The 16,712-nt window shown below is 60.5% G+C and overlaps 1 protein-coding gene across 1 annotated transcript in view; it reads left to right on the top strand.

Moving 5' to 3' along the window:
• The window catches only part of ZNF407 (zinc finger protein 407), a 258,043-nt gene extending 241,628 nt beyond the window's left edge, over window positions 1–16,415 (top strand). The window contains exon 8 of the mRNA XM_090285385.1: window positions 14,768–16,415. Coding sequence (XP_090141511.1) covers window positions 14,768–16,071 — 1,304 coding nt within the window. The 3' untranslated portion in view covers window positions 16,072–16,415. The remainder of the gene's footprint in view (window positions 1–14,767) is intronic.
• The last annotated feature ends 297 nt before the right edge of the window (window positions 16,416–16,712 follow it).

The raw sequence follows: 16,712 nt of genomic DNA, 5'->3' as shown, positions 1-16,712 counted from the left end.
CTCTGTCCTGTGTCTGTCCATGAGCTCTTCAGCCGCAGCGGCTTCTCTTCTCTTCAGCAACCTCCGCCGTGAATGAACACTCGTCAGTTCAAAGTCCATCCGCCTCCTAGCGTCGCAGGTTTGTTCCCTCCCACGCCGGGTCCCCACGCTGGCAGGGCCCTGCCGGCCGGCGGCAGCAGGTGCAGGCCTCGGGGTCCCCTGTCGGGGGCCTGGTGGGGCTAGTCAACCTTCTGTGCCATGCAGCAGTCTGATGCCCATCCTTCTTCAAGGTCGCTTTCGGGAACCGGGAAACGAGCGTTAACTTAACCGTGCGGCCGGGTGATGCCGTCACTGGGTTCCAGCCGTGCTTTCTATTCCTGAACTAGTTTTTGCCGAAACTGATCTTAGCACGGTTCTGCACGCTTTCTTCCTTACCTGTTTCCCATCAAAAAGAAAACAGATACAAATTTTTTTTCGAAGGGCATCGATAGTCTTCAGAGTGTGGAGAAAATTGATCAAAATATTAATTAGACTTTTGTTTTGCTAGTTTGCGTTAGACAGATGGAGTCCTGATCTTCAGCGGCACCACGAGCCGTGGAGCGGCTGTGTACTAAAATGCCATTATTAACACAACAGTGGTTTTCAGCAGTTGGTAATTATTGGCATAATTAAACATTTATCAAGAAACGAGTATTTATCATTCATTAAACTTTCATTAAAAATCCATCTCAGCACAAGGTAGATTAGCCAGTGATTTTCAAGTGATAACTTCTTAACTCCTGGCAGGAGTAGAGAACACTTTGATAAGTAAAGTTGTACACAAGGTAGCGTCCCAGGAAGTGGGGGCGACTGTGGGGTCTCAGGTTCATGTCGTGCCCAGTGTTTGCAGCGAGGAGGTGGGGCTGGCCATGTCCTTCCGGCTGCAGCGCTGGGCACGTCCCGCAGAGCGTGTCAGCCTTGGCGAGGAAAAGGCGCTGGGACGCAGGCTCCGCAGCGCGGCTTACATAGTTCAGGTTCCCCAAACAGGCACTGCCGCCCCCTCGGGGACTCACGAGACTCTCCTGCCAGCGGAAGCCAGGAGAGAGGCAGCCCCCGGCACAGCGGCCACGGGCCTCGTCACCCGGCACGCAGCGCTGCGTGTGCACTGTGGCCAGGCGTCTGTTTGCATCACGTTGCCTGGAGCCGGCAGGAGGGGCTGATGGGTGGGAAGGGCCGTTGGTGGCTGTCCGCCCCTCTCTGGTCTGACTCCGCAGAGCCGTGTGGGGTCACAGTGCTTTCGTTCCGTTCACAGGTGGACACCCCACTGTGTCGCGGCTTCAGAGCCTTCACGCGAAACCTTCACTGAGACGGTGTGGGCGCCCCCGCCGCGGCATACACAGTCACTGAGGTTCCACGCACGCTCCCACGCCGGTGGAGTCGCCCGGGCCTGCACGCGCGGGAGCGCGGGAGGCGGCCCTGGGGGACGGGCGCCGGGCGGGGCTCCCTATGCTCGCCGGGCCCCGGGCTCACTCCGTTTCCAGCAGCTTCGTCTCTGTGTTCTCCTGGGCAAAAACTGCTGTACCAGCGCTCTTCTGTCCCAAGAGCGTCCGTCCCGACCTTTACTCTCTGTTAACTTGGGGAGGTAATTTCCTTTGTGTTTGCTCCGTGTTGGGTTTTTAAGAAGCAGACTATATTGTCATTTTTGTAGACATAGTTCGTTAACTACAAAACCCCCTTTAGTTTTAAGTCCTCCCAGGTGTGCGAAGGGGCGCATTTGGTCGTCACTGTGTCACCCGTGCTCGGCGCCTCATCACCTGGCGCACCGTCCCGTGTGGGGCACGGAGAGCGGCGTCCGGGCTCCGCGTGTGCCGTCTCCTGGGGAAGGAGGGTCCTGCGCACCCGGCGGGTGCTCCGCCTGGCCGGCTGTGGCCGTCGTCGTGACGGGGCGTGGCCGTGGGCACGTCCGCACAGCGGGGCTCTGCCCCGGCGGCCGCTCGCACGCTCCGCTGTCACCCAGGGCAGCTCGGCAGCCCAGTCGCCGTCGCGGCGGCCTAACCGGCGCTCGCAGTGTGATGTTGGGCTCCGAGTCCCGCGCCGCGGCCGAGGACTGGCCATGTGTTTGCATCCCGCCAGCATCCCAATGACAAGTGTAGGGAAGTTAAAAAAGGAGGACGAAAGGAGCCTGTGCCCTGCACCCGCAGCTCCGTCCCTCCCACCCAGGGCGGCTGAGTGCCGGGCTCTTTCAGCAGCTCTGAGACGGGGCACCTGTCACGTGGGCGCGCGGCCTCCTGCCGCCTCCATCATTTCACTCCAGTACTTCCGGGCCTCCAGTCCGATGCAAGGCAAATGGTGGTCCAGCCATATTGATGGAGGTGCCGTGTGGCCGATGGAATAGATGCCAACAGATTGCTCCTCCGACCTTGGCCCTCTGTGTCTGATCAATAACCAATTTATGACTAATTACACCCAACACATAGAACGCCTGGGACATTTGTTTTCCTCTGGCGGCTGGCAGGCGTGGAATAGTCCTTCCGAGACACGAAGGGCCACGGCTGCTGCCCCGTGGCAGCACGTTCCGGGGCGGCGGCGCCGCGTGTTCCCGATTACCGGCGGGCATCGCACCCCACCTGCCCCGTGTCGGGAGACTGTGCCCGCTGAGACGCCTGGGAGAGGGAGAGCTGTCACCCCAGAACGGGCTCCATAGGTATTAGTGTCAAGAAGAGTAATGTCCCGCCTGCCCTTCCTCCTGGCTTACTGCGTGGGTTTTACAAAGATCAGGATGAGTCAGTAGAAAACAAAGGAGGCCGAGGTGGCCGGGGCGGGGGGAGCACAGCGCTGCAGACACGTGCCAAAAATAACGGGGAGCTTTTTCCTCCCAAAGCAGAAGCGTGTGTGGAGGTGCCTCTCACACTCTGCAGGCCTGAGGGTCACCAGAGGACGCCCCGGGCAGAGGCGGCGCTGGGGGTCCAACACCCCTTCCCAGTTCCGGCAGGAGCGCACCAGCCGCAGCCCCCGGGTGACAGCGGCTCTCAGAAGAGTACTGCCGTTCTCCCTGTGACCTACGCAGAGGGAAACGACGTAGGTAGAAAATAAAGCCGGTGCTGGGGGAGGGGCGCTGTCATCCTGCTCCTTGCCGGGCGCGGAGCCGTGATTGCCTCACGGGGGAGAATTGATCCTGGTGGTTTTGAAAACGATACACCTGAGTGAATCAGACCTACCTTGCTCACGCCCCAGACGAGGAAAGTGATTTATTGTCTGTCCCTTGAATCTCTCTGAGCATTCTGTCTAAACTTTAAAGGAGGATTGCACTGGCGATTAAATCTTAGCAAATGTTGCTTTAACCAGACTGCAATGCATGTTATTGACAACGAGCGACTCTCCTCAGAATAACACTGGCGCTTGGGCATGCAGTTCACACAGACGGCAGCAAGGGCGGCCCTGCCCCCAGGTGAGCGCAAGCGGACGGATCAGCGTGTTTCTCACCCAGATTCGTGCACGTTACAGACACAAGGAACCCTGCCATTTGTGTGTGCTTTCGACGTGAAAGCTTTAATCCCGCGGTCCATGGACGTAAAGGGGTAATAACTTAAGTGCCCTATTTTATTTACCCCTCGACTTGCCAGCTGATACCGGAGGTATTCCCACTGTTCTGGGGTCGCTGCCTTTGGCCACCTCATTGCTTCTGAGGAAGTAAGAGGGAAGCCGCCCATATAACGATGTGGATTGTCTTTGGCAGCGCCGTGCAAAGGCGTCAATCCGTCCATCTGGGTGGAATCACAGGCTGACTCCGATGCTGCTAAATATTTACACTGTCACATACACACAGACATGCAGATGAAAGGAGGCATTCATTAGGGATCCTCCGCTTGTCAGCGTAAAGACGCAGATTAGAGCAAAACCTCCCACTATGGTACTGAGTGCTCAAGGAAAGTCTATATTTAGCCATTCTGAGCAATAAATATCATCATATTGCCTCATTTAGGTAAATAGAGAATAAATATTGTCAGGATGATCCACAGATAATGTAAACAGGTTCCTGCTCAGAGGCTCCGTGACGGGGAAGTTCCGGGACGGTGATGTGCCCGTGGCGCTTTCTGGTTTAACCCTTTTTCTTAATCAGGGCCCGCCTTTGGGGTAACAGAGAGTGTGTTGCTGACAGATTGGGTGTGGGGCGAAGAAAGAAGACTTTTTTAACCACAAAGGTGACTTCGCGTTGCAGGGATTAGGACGTTAATTAACGCTTGGGCCGCGGCATTGTCTCGACAGGGGCTGGAGCTGCTGCCGCCGAAAATCAAGATCCGTGGCAGCTCTGAAGTTCATCTCTGCACCGCGGGGCCGGTGCCGCTCGGACCGGGACTCCACGTCTCCGTGCGCTCCGCGCAGGGAACGCACCCGGGCGCCGGCCGTGCCCTCTCTGCCCACAGGGCACGTGCCAGGTGCGCTCCCCGGCCGCTGATAGCCTGGCAGCCGTCCGCAATGGAGATTTGAACTCATGTCGGAGTTTTAGTTAATTACACTAGATGGTTTTTTTTTGAGATTAATAATTAACATCTCTCTTTATAACTAAATATCCATAATTAATCAGCAAATCATAATGTGAAGACTAATTAACTTCAAACTCAAATCTTAACAGAAAATCCATATTACTCTCCAACATCATTAATTACCAGAGTAATCAAAGTGATCCCTCGTGGGATAAAACAAAGCGTTGTGGGTATATCAGCTAAGCTGTTAGCATAGAAGAATCTCCAAAGTAACTTCAAATGGCATTACCGATTACAAAATTACGAGACTATTTCAGCACATTTCCGTTGGCCACACGGCACGTGATCAGGAAGCTGCCCACCGCCAGCTGGGCACCAGGCAGAGTGCGGCTCCCCCGCCCATGGGAGGTGAAAGCCACGATCTCAGCAAGCAAGTGACTGGGGCCAGGGTCTTACCAACGGGGTCGCCCCTGGGCCTGTCCTCTCTGCCTCCCAGAGCACCGGCGTCCAGTCAGGAGATGCAGGAGACTCACACCCGACGCTGACCGCAAGCGGCACTTCCTTGACACTAATGAAAGCATCTGGAATGTTGTAGCTGCCAGTTACTAAGTGCTGAAGGGAACATAATAATTAAGGAGGCCGTGCATAAAGGAGGAGTGCCCGACAGAATCAACGCGGGCGTTGCTGGGTGGGACACGGGGCCGCTCCGGGTTCTGAGGAGCGGCGGACCCCCGAGGACTGCGGGTTGTGCCAGTGCAGGTTTTCGTAAAGGGGCCCGTGCTTGGAGCCCACGTCTCAGTTCTGTACTGCTCTCCTGTGTGGCAGCTGGAGGAGGCTCGGGAGGACGGGGCGGCCCCCGTAGGCAGAGCGCTGGGGTCCTTGGTGACAGTCGGGGACAGTAAGCACTTCACCGAATGGGTCAGGACCGGAAGTGGCTCCTCACAGCCCGCAGAGAGCTGAATATGAAGATTTCTATAATTTAGTTGTCGGCTGGTGATGTTCTCTAGTGCTAATTATTTGGAGCAATTATGTTTTCTTAATAACAGAAGAAGCAGTGAATTCAGCAGGCTTGCCTTCAGATCTTTCCCTGACAGTTTAGGGGCACCTGCCATTACGGAACAACAGTTCTTTCTGCTTTGTGGAGCCCTCGTTATTGAAGATGCTCGTCTCTTAGAGTCTCCCGCGTCCCCTGCCTTTGAACCTGTCCCTCGGTTGCTGTGCACTGGTGGCTCAGCATTCGGTCCCCGCCTGGGCGGCTCACCCCGGTGATCAGTGCGGTCAGGAGTGCGCAGCATGGGCCGCGCTCATTGCTCTCCCCGGTGTGCGCGTGATGACGGGGCGCCGATGACGTGACGGCGGGGTCTGGTGACGCACGCCAGCCATGCTGCGGGGTGCAGGCCGGACCCGCCATGGGAAGGCGATGCTCCCACCTGCTTCTGTGACCCCACTGGGGCTGCCCTGCGTCTGCAGCGGCCACCTCATCTGTCTTACGTTTTTTCCTATTTTACAAATATTTGGAAGGTTGGTGTTTTGCGCGTTCTCTCTTAACCTGTTTGCCAACGGAGGTGCCAAGTTCGCTCCTCTCTCTCTCTCTCTTTCTCTAATCCGTTGTGGAGTGGGTGTTGCTTAGCGATTGGTTTCAGTCACTTCATGGTAATTTCAGTGATGCAGGTTACAGTCTCACGATCGTAGTCATAAAGAAAAGGCTGCGTTTCATGCATTTCCCCGGGGAAACTTTTTGGTTAAGCCTCAGTTTTCTGCTAAGCGGGACCTGCTGTGTTCAGGGCCCGGGCCTCCGCCGGGCCGCTCCTCTGCATCGCCGTCTGCTCTCGGCTGTGGCACCTGTCACCCACACCCTGTTCTTTCTAGAATCTGGAGACTTGAGTGTCGACCATCTTGAGTAGGTTCGTAAGGTTCCGTGCGAGCAGACCGCAGGGCTTTGCGTTTGGGTTGTGGCTTCAGCGGGAGCTGGGGTGGCGCGGAAGGACATGCTCTCGGCCAGAGGAGCAGCCCTGTGGCGCGTGCAAGCCTCGGGATCTGCACACTGCTGCCTCCTGAGAGTGGCATCAGTTTCCATGATCTGCCTGAGGGTGGTTCCCGTCGTAATGCACAACATTTGCCTGCGATGAGCCAGCCAGCGTCCCCATGGCTTCTTGTCATGTTAACTGAGTTCTGTTCAGTTGCTCAGGAGTAACTCTTCCGTGGACTCACATGGGCCCGAAGTCATGGCCGTAGAGCCGTCTGAGTGTAATGCTGCCACTGGCCCGGTGCTCTCGGGCTGAACCAGGCCGCAGCGGCTCCATGGTGGCAGGCGCGGCCTGATGCCTGTCAAGAGGATGCTTATTGTCCAGCAGGAAGGCACTGACTGCACCCGCCCATCTGAAAACATTCCCTGCAGCACTGGGCAGCAGGAGGTGCATCCTAAGCAGTGGCCAGAAGCCTGTCGCTCAGTCTGTCCCTAAGGGCGTTGGTGTTGTCATGGGTTGTTTTCCACAGGAGGGGGACCTACTAGACAGTGAACCTGTGGGTTTCAGTCCCTGCCCCGAGAGCCCTGGGCCTTTGCACAGAGAGTGGTGGGAAGCCAGGTAGCAGAGGGTCCCGGCGCCCAGGCCGGCCACCATCACGTCCCCACTCTCTTACAGTCTAATAGTCTGAGGCTTAAAGCTGACATCTGACCCAGCAGGGACTGAGCCAGCCCGGAGCCCACGGCGACCGTCACAAAGGGCAGCCTGACCCCGCCAGCCCCGGCTGAGCTCGGGTGCTGACGGCTCTTCTCCCAGAGGGACACTTGCTCGTGTTACACCGGACAGTAAATGCATCTGCCTTTGTTCTAGAAGCTCCTGGAAAGATCACTTGGAATAAAGCATCAGGGCAGTCAGTGCCTCTGCCAAGAAACTCACAACTGGAAACTGGGGGAGCGCCTGACTTCTGGGCGTCAACTTTGCTGCAGTCACCGCAGAACCTAGACATTTCTGTCACGTCCCTTGAGAGTGTTTCTTATAGGTCGTGAGTGTGACAAACCATGTTCCACTGGTAGCCGGGCCCCTCCCCTTCGCGATGCTGTTCCTGAGGGAACGCGATTCTTGCCTTTCTCTCCCCATTTTGAGCCTTATTATCCCAGGCGTGCAGGGCTTCTGCGGTCCTGACGCGGCACCTTAGCTCCGGTGTTCAGGAAGATGTTCACAGTGAAGGCCTGGCCCTCGCTGGTCAGACAGGAAACCGTTCTTGTCCGCCCCGTGACCGCTGACCCGCCGCCTCCCTTTCGCTGCCCTGACGTGCACAGAGGCCGAGCGAGGGCCTGGGTGCAGTCAGCCCTCTCCAGCCAGGTCCCTGCGTCACCTGCGCAGCCGAGGGAGGCTCACAACCCGCGTCCACTCTCCCGCCAGACTCAGTGGGCCGGCTCGTAGCACCTCCGTTTTCTCTGCTTGTCCTGGAAGTCTGTCCGAGCGCGGGGGTCGGGGCCCCCAGCTGGCACTTCCTCAGCCCTTGGTGGCTGCGCCCAGGCAGTAAGTGACCTCGTGACCATCTTCACTTCCCAGGCTCAAGGAGTCCTGCTGTCTGTGGGTCTCACCCTCGTGAAGAGGCCAGGCCTTCCTGGTTCCCACCCGCAGGACGCGCCGGACACCCTCCCACATGCCCGAGTAGCGGACGCTTCCACAGATGGCGAGTCCACGGGGCTCTCTGTGGGGCCGCGGCTGCCGGCCTCGGCCGCAAGCAGGTGTCAGACCTGCTGCTCACAGCGCACTTCTACCCGGCCGTGGGTCCTGCTCATTGCACCTCCGCCTCCAGCGCTGCCTCTGCGCGGTCACCACGGGGGGCTTGGCCTCGAGCTTCATGCCGCCATGTCTGTGCGAGGACGCGTGTCGGTTTCCTTCCGTGTCCTTGGGAAACACGCGAGGTGTATGACGGCCAGAGGTCAGGTTGTGCCTGTGCATCAGGCTCGTGGCAAAGCCGAGGAGCCGGCCTCCCGCGCCGCCTCTCCGGAGACCGGGCCTCGGGGAGCAGTGCCCGGCGCCCCGCTGGCCAGACCAAGCGTCCGCCTCCCCAGTCTGTGCCCAGGCCCCCTGGCACGTTCAGGCCGACTGGCACGCGTGACCCGCCAGGTGTGTCCGCGGCCCCGGGGGAGGCGCTCTCGGCAAGCAGCCGACTTCAGTTCATTTTTCACAAAGTGACTTCCTCAGAGCAGACTGTCGCTGGAACTCTCTGACATACACCTTGTCTGTTTGTGGTGACGTAACACGGAGAGTCACCCAAGTGCCCTTTGGTTGTTCGCGTCACCCTCAGGCCAGCTGCCGTTCCCGAGGGAGAAACCGGGTCTGCGCTGCGGCCGCGCTCAGTGTGGCCGGTCTGGCGGCCGGTGCCGGCGCTGCGTCTCCCGCAGCCCACGCGGATCTCACCGTGTGGGTTCTGTCGGCACCGCGAGCCCTTGAGAGTAACGGACCGGAGGCACTGGCCGTCTTCATTCGGTTCCCTAAAACAAAGCCGGCGGAGGTGCCATTTCGTGTGGGGACGTGAGAGGCGGCCGTGACCCGCGTCGCGATGACAGACCGGGTGCTGGGCGCGCAGAGCGCTGTGCGTGGGGTGCGTCCGCCTGTGCCGGGTCTGCGTGGGAGGTGCTTCCCGGTGCACCTGGCACCTCCTACCGTGTGCCTGGCACTCACGATTGCCCGAAACGGGGGCATCATGGGCAACCCCTGCTATTGATTTCCCCGGCTAAGCTATTGGTGACTGCTATTGCAAGAATAATTTATTTCCTGCTTTGAAATTTCTAGAAGGTTATATTTCATTGAATTTTAATTTGTCATTTTTCCTGGTTTTACTTGAGAAACTTATAAGCTTTTGTGACATTAAAATATGGCTCTAATTTATTAACATAATCTGTTAATATTGTTTCATTGTAGTAGACATTAAGTATGATTTCTTAGCATTCTTGTTAAAATTACATCTTAAAATTGAAGTCGAGAGAAATTAAATGTGGCTTAAGAATCACAATGCATGTGTGCCCCCAGTATTTGTACGAAGAGTATTACTTTTTAAATCTCATTATGTTCAGGGCGCTTTAATTACAACAGCGAGCCAACCTAGCGATTCCGAGCTCAGTGCCCTCCCCGCACGTGAAGTCTGAAGCGCGCCGTGGCTGGGACGTGACCTGGCCGCGTGTGGACACGCAGCGCTGTTTCAGGAGGTGCTCAGACACGTCAAACGAGCGCGGGCTGTGGAGGCAGCGTGGGCGCCCGCACGGGAGCCCGGCGTCCCCGACGCGCGCCCCCACCGTTTGAATGCCGCCTTGATCTGCTACGCGATGCATGAAATCTGCTTTCGGTTTCAGAACTGCCGGCGACCTCTGACCCCTTCCGTGGAGACACAATGTGACCTTTCTACTGGCATCGGCTTTCGTTCTCCTGAAAATTCCATGAATTTTTATTACAAGTTTTTTTTAGACCACGCTGAGGCTTCAGCAAATTACCTGACGCCGATGAGATGGGGGTGTCGGAGGGCAGCGGGTAAGTTTCACAGCCGGCGTCGCCGCGGAGGCCGGCCCGTGTCCTGCAATGTCACCGCCGGTGACTGCCGCGCCTGCTATTGGATAAATACATCATTTTACGGAACATTGATTGTTCTGTAAACCCAGCGGAGTATTATGCTCTGTGATCAGACCGTTTAGACTGTGTGTAGAGCACAGAAAATGCCATATTCAGGGAGGTGCTAAAAGTGCCATCAGCGTAGTTTATAGGTGTCATTACAGGGAAACTTCTCTCTGTAGGCCCTGTTTACTGCAAAATTTTTTAGTCTGTAATGACATTTTTCATTCACAACATGTGCCTTCAAGAGCGGGGGCCCTTGTTTATTTGTTCCATTGGAGCTTCCTGCACGCGTTCTGTACATTTTAATTAAATGTACGCTTAACAAAAGCACGAGGTGTTGCTTCTGTGGGGAGAGGGCGGCAGGACGGGGGGTGGGGGGCCCTCCCCGCCGGGAAGTGGCCTCCCAGGGGCCCCGTGGCCGCGGACAGCGCCCAGCAGGTCCGGGTCCTCCGCCCTCGTCAGCCCTGGAGGCCGGGGGAGAAGGACCCGGGCCTCACAGCGAGCTTCGGAGAAGCGGGCCTCGTTCGTTGGAAGTCTTTTCCCCGAAAGCAGATGCTCAGCCCTCACAATGCCCTTCCTGTCTCCATGGAGCTGCGCCCGCTCAGCGCCCTTGCGAGCAGGGAGCGTGGCGCCCCGTGCATGCTGTTGCGATTTCCCGAACGGGCCCTGGGCTGCGTCTTCCCTTCCCTCCCCTCGCACCTGCAGGGAACCACTTGCTGTCCCGCTGGAAACAGGCCAGGCGGACGGCCTCAGACACCCTGTCCCCACCCGACACTGCCTCCGAACAGCGGCAGAGCCGCACAGACACCGCACGGGCCGCGTGCGCCCTGAGTGTGTGGCACGAGGCCACGCCCCGCATCGGTGAGCCTGCCCGGCCGCCTTCCCTGGGAAGGCCTCGAAGTGGACGCCGGTGTGCCCAGTGAATCCCGGGGCATCACCCAGTTAGAACGTCAAGTGACAGCAGAGACGCACGTTCGTTTCAGTGACACTTGAGCTTCTCCGCAGCCCGACATTAATTCATTATGGTCAGCATGGAAGGGTCTTCAGTGGGCGAACCTGTTTCAGCCTGATCGAGGCCATTACGTTTTATAGGCGCTGTTTTTCAAGGCAGGGCTGACAGCACACGCGACGTTGTTAAACTGCTGAATCAGAGGATGGACCCGCACTCGCGTTTGTGAGCAGTGCTGGGACAGCAGGCCCGCGCCAGGGAGGGGCGGACGCGGGTGTGCAGCCTCGTCACCCCTCCCCCCACGGGAACAGCCGTGCCCACCCTGCAGCTCCCGTCAGTGGTCTGGGGGTGGTGGCTTCACCCGCCTCTGGACTCAGAGAGACTCAGACGGAGACCAGAACGGCATGGTCGCCAGTGCCGGGCGGGAGCCCGGGGACACCTGCGTCCCTGGCAGCTCTCTCCAGTGCGGACAGGAGGAGGGACCGCGGGGCCCAGCGTGGGGTCTCCTCCGAGAACACCCGAGGGCAGCAGGCCCACCTCCCCCACCTGCGGGCGCTCCTCCCGTTTGCGTGGGAAGGCAGCGTGTTTCCTCGTGTAACGCGTTGGGGAGGGTGATGGGAGGGCCACCTTCTTTTCCTTCGCGTCCGTGTCTTTTCCCACACTCTGTAAGTCAGATTGAAAGTGACCGTGAAGCTGAATGAAGTTCAGGGTTACGGAAGACAGAAGGGGCAGAAACAGTGTGGTCAGGCCCGGGTGTCGTGAGCACGCGGACGCCCTGTGCGGGGGCGGAGCAGCGGGCTCGCCCACTGGACGGCTGGGGTTCGGGGGACGGCGCACTGACCGGGGTCGCAGCTCCTGGCCCCCCCTCCTGAGCAGGCCCCTGGCCTGTGAGGAGAGCGGCAGGGGGTCCATGCTGAGAAGAGAGCAGGAGGGTAGGGCAGCACTGGGCAGCGAGGCAGCCCGCTCTCTGTAGGGTCCCCGTGCTCCAGCCCCATCTCACGGCTCCACGGCCCAGAGTCCCCGGGGGGCTGCGTGTCATGTGTTCTGAGCGGGCGGGAGGCTCTGCAGCGGGCACATCCCAGGCGGGTGCGTGTGCGTGCTGACTGCCTCCTGGAAGGCCCGCGGGTCCACGCAGCTCGGGACCGTCCGCAGAGCCCTGGGACACCTGTCACCTAGTGTCCTGCCAGGGACGTGGGCTGTGGACCCCAGCCGGTGGCCGGCCTAGGGGCCCTGTCGTCGGCCCGCCTCTTTGCTGGGAGAGTGAGCCAGAGAAATGGAGCCGCGTGCTCTCAGTCGTTGGGTGAGCTGTTCATCTTTACTTGACTGTTGCCCATTGCGGTTTCCATTCACTGTTACTCTGTGACTTCCAGGTGCTCACCACAGGGCTAGGACGGTCACGTCCTTGACATACTGGTCCCCCTGAGAATTCCAGGGCCCGCCTGGCGCCGCGCTGGTGTTACGTACGATATCATTGAAGATGTCCCTTGGGCTGTAATTTACATCCCTGGGACTGGCCTGTAACTACCCTGCACTTCTCAGGCCCTCCCCCTCGTTCACCGCCCCCCTCTGGCAGCCATCGGTCTGTTCTCCGTGCCCGTTGGTCTGTCTCTGTCGTTTGTTTTGTTCATTAGCTTCCACGTATACGGGAGATCACGTGGCGTCCATCTCGCTGTCTCTGGCTAATCTCACTAGCATGCAGTCCGTCCGTGCGGTCGCTAAGTATGAGTTCATTCTTTTTCACGGCTGCCTAGTGTTCCCCCGTGGAAGTGCACCGCCGCTCTTTTACCCGCCCACCTACCAGTGGGTGCTTGGGCTGCTTCCAAATATTGCCGATTGTAAATAACGCTGCAGTGAATGTAGGGGTGCTTATGTTATTTCGAATTGGCATTTTGGGGTTCTTAGGATACATCCCCTGCAGTGGAGTCGCTGGCATAGGCAGTTTCGTCTTTAGTGTTTCGAGGACACTCCACGCTGCTTCCCACGGCGGTTGTGCCAGTCTGCGTTGCCACCAGCAGGGCGCGGGGCTACCTGCGTGAGCCATTCAGCCGGACTGTGGGCGTTCTGTCGCCTGTAAGATGTGGCAGTCTGCTCCTGCCTGGCTGGTGGGGGCACAGCAGGCCTGGCTCGCCTCCGCTGTCCACGCAGCCCCTGCAGCCCCTGCTGGCCCGGGACGCAGGGGCCACGGAGCGTGCAGGCGGGACCCTCAGCTGTGGAGATCGCCCTGGGTGGCCAGTCTTCTCCTGAGCCGAGAGTCTGTGACCTCCTGACCCCTCCCAGGTCCCTCTGAGAAAGAATTGATGTGAATTGGTGCTCAGTCTGTTTAAAAAACGCCTTACTCACACAGTTCGTGTCCTGACGGGGCTGGGAGGACACGGGTTACGGGTGGTCGACACTGAGCACTCACTGTGAGCCCCGCAGCTGCCAGAGAGCCCCAGCGGCCCGCAGGGAGACGCAGGGGACGCAGGGGAAGTGCCGCTAACCCTGCCCGTGACTGTCCGAGCAGCCTGGCCTGTGCACAGCGGGCCAGGAGTTGGCATTTCCAACTCCTAATGTGTGGCTCCAAGGCTGGAGCGTTGGTCGGAGCCCGGACGGTCCTCTCGGCCAGCGTGGCTTAGCAGGGTCTGTGGATCCTGCGGAGCAGCGGTGCCCCCGGAGGGCGGGCCTTATGGGGTCCGCGCTTAGAGCGGGCTCGGCCGAGAGAAGGGCTTGCTTACAGCCGGTACCAGCACGGCAAACCAAACCGTCGCCTCACTAAGGAGAGGCGGCCGTAAGGACTCTCACGGTTCTTGGTTCTTCCCTTTGTAGGAAGCCGGCTCCGTAAACCACGACCTCCCCTAAAGAGCCAAGCGCGGTGTTTCCACAGCACAGTTACCAGCGAGATACGAAACTAGTGGAGATCCTCGGTCGGTTGTTCTCATGCAGGAAGAAAGGCGGGGATGCTAAGAAAACCGAGAGGAAATTTGGGGTTTAAAGAAGGAAATGGGAACTCTATTGGAGTCTCTTTTATGGAAATAAAGGCTATCATTTTCATTCATGTTCTACCCTGTTCAGCTTTTAAACGCCAGCCTGTGGCTCAGGTGACACCGGGCAGGTGGCTGTGTGTTCACCGGCCCCTCCGCGGCCTGGCGTGGCGTCCGCCCTCTGTCTGTCTCCGCCCTGTCGTCCCGGCTCTGCTGCTGGAGCGTCCTGTCCGCCACTGAGAGGACAGCGCTCGCCACCAGCCCCAGAGCCGGGAGCCCAGGCAGGGCAGGCAGAGTCTTTCCGGGAAGCTGGTGCTGCTGGGGGAGGTGACCTCCTGCGGCTGTTACAGGTCGCCTGCTTCTAACACTGGATAAGCCAGGCTTTCGTTCATTTGGTTGAATACACAAGCAGCCCCTGCCTAACATTTGGGCGTTAAAAAGAGATTTCCCTTGGGAAGATCCCGAGTCTTCCTGTCCTGATCCTCACTTCTCCCCGGGGGGTGCACGTCTGTGAGAAATGACAGTGGGGAGCGGAGGGGGCTGACTCACCCTGGGACCTGGAGCCGCAACGGGGGCCCCGAGAGTGGTCCTGGGACTGTCTGAGCAGGAGAGCGGGAAGTGCCGGTGCCCGTCACCCCCTGATTTGCTCTTGGCCCAGAGCACCTGTCCCGGGCCCCGTGGGTGGCCGCCCCGGCGCGAGCGCCCGGCGCGCGGGAGCCTCTCCTGGGCGGGGTGCCCAGTCCTGTGTCTTTTGAGGTTTGAGAGCGTCTGTGGCGACTTGGCTCGCTTCGAAGCCTGGAACTCGTGCCCTAACCGTGCCTTCTCCCGCAGGCATCGTGTCCAAGTCCTACGAGTGCCGCCTGAAGGGCCAAGGAGCCGCCTTCGTGGAGACTGACAGCCCCTTCACCGCGGCTGCGCTGGCGGAGGAGGTGCCCGGGGCGGGCAGGCCCCCGCGTGGCAGCCGGCGGCCGGCGGCGCCCGAGCAGGTGCAGCAGGTCATCATCATCCAGGGCTACGACGGGGAGTTCGCCCTTGACACGTCCGTGGAGGAGACGGCCGCGGCCACGCTGCAGACGCTGGCGCTGGCGGGCCAGGTGGCCCGCGTGGTGCACATCACTGAGGACGGGCAGGTCATCGCGGCGGGTCCCGGCGGGGAGCACCTGGGTGGTGGGGCGCCCGAGCCGGGCCTGCCGGAGCCGATGGCCGAGGAGGCCACGCAGGTGGTGGTGGTGGGCGGCTCCGTGGAAGGCCACGTGGCCGAGCCCCTGAGCCCCGGCAGCACTGTGATGCAGCAGGTGACCAAGCAGGAGCTCCTGGACCTCAGCGAGGGCGCCGTCCCCCCGCCTGACGCTGCCTCTGCCTTGGACGCCCTGCTGTGCGCGGTCTCCGAGCTGGGCGGGGCCGAGGCCAGGGCCGGGCCGGACGCCCAGGGCAGGGCCTGCCACAGGGACGTGCTGGTGCAGCTGCCCCGGCAGGAGGTGCCGCCCCCGGCCGCCCAGCCCGAGGCCGCCGAGATCCACCTGCTGCAGGGCGTGGAGGACGGCCCGGCCACCGCGCGGGCCGTGGAGGTGCTGACGCAGGGGGCGCGGCCCGCAGGCCCCGTGGCCCCCCAGGAGCGCGCCCAGGCGGCCTTCAGGAAGGTGGTGCAGGGCGTCCTGCAGTTCGCCGTGTGCGAGGCGGCGGCGGCCGGCCCGCTCGTGAAGGACGGCGTCACGCAGGTGGTCGTGAGCGAGGCGGGCGCCGTGCACATGCTGGCGCGGGACGGCGCGCAGGTCCTGGTGCAGGAGGCCGTGGCCGCCGGGCAGCACGGGGACATCTCGCAGATCATCGTCACCGAGGAGCTGGTCCAGGCGATGGTGCAGGAACCTGGGGGCGGCTTCCCCGAGGGCGCCACCCACTACATCGTGACGGAGCTGCCCCCGGGGGCGCCGGAGGAGGCAGCGCTGTACTCGCACGCGGTGATGGAGGCGGCCAGCGCGCAGGAGCTCCTGCAGGCCGGGGCGGCGCTCGGCACCGAGGCCGGCGCGCCCGGCGGGCCCGAGCCGCTGACCAGCGTGGTCATTTACACCCCGGAGGGCGCCGCTGCGGCCGTCCTTCAGAGCCAGAGAGAGAGTCACGAGCTCCAGGAGGCCTGATGCCGAGTGTGTGGGGCCGCCCGGCACAGTGGGCCCAGGCGGCCAGACACCGCTGCCCTCGCAGCGCGCGCTCCGGCTGGTGGCGGGCCCGCGTGTACCCCTGGGCGCCCCAGCGGGCCGGCGTGGGCAGAAGAGGCGGGCCCTGCACCCGACTCCGCTCCGTGTGTGGGCGCCTTGGTTGGCGGTCTTTCCCTCTGTTCTGCCCCTTGTGCTGGGGAGAGTCTGAGCTTTCTTTTCTGTGTCCTCCCCCCAAATGTTCTCCTGTTTCAGTTCTCAAAGGCCCGTGCCTGGTGTGGCAGCGTGAGCGCAGCCAGGGTCTCGTGGCTGGAGACGTGTCTGCCCTGGCTGGCATGTCGCGCGCGCACACTTTGTTACAGACTCGGTGGGAAACCGCAGCTGCGCGCAGGCCCGTCCTGGTGCAGGCGCCCGTGTCCGCGGCGCTGAAGCGGCAGCCCCGCGGTGTCCCCAGTCCAGGGGCGCCCGTCTGTCCAGCTGCTGCGCCGCGTGCTCTCTCCGGGCACAGCAGGCACGTCGTAGCTCCGGTTGTAAAGCCTGTGGTTCAGGAAGCCTTGATGTTCGTACGTGATTACAGCGTCCCCGGGCAGGGCTGCCCAGCACTTCTAACTCTGAATTCATTTCAC

The sequence above is a fragment of the Furipterus horrens genome, unplaced genomic scaffold (genome assembly GCF_987537825.1).
Source record: "Furipterus horrens unplaced genomic scaffold, mFurHor1.1.pri manual_scaffold_8, whole genome shotgun sequence".
Lineage (NCBI taxonomy): Eukaryota > Metazoa > Chordata > Mammalia > Chiroptera > Furipteridae > Furipterus > Furipterus horrens.
This window is presented reverse-complemented; position numbering and strand designations above follow the sequence as displayed.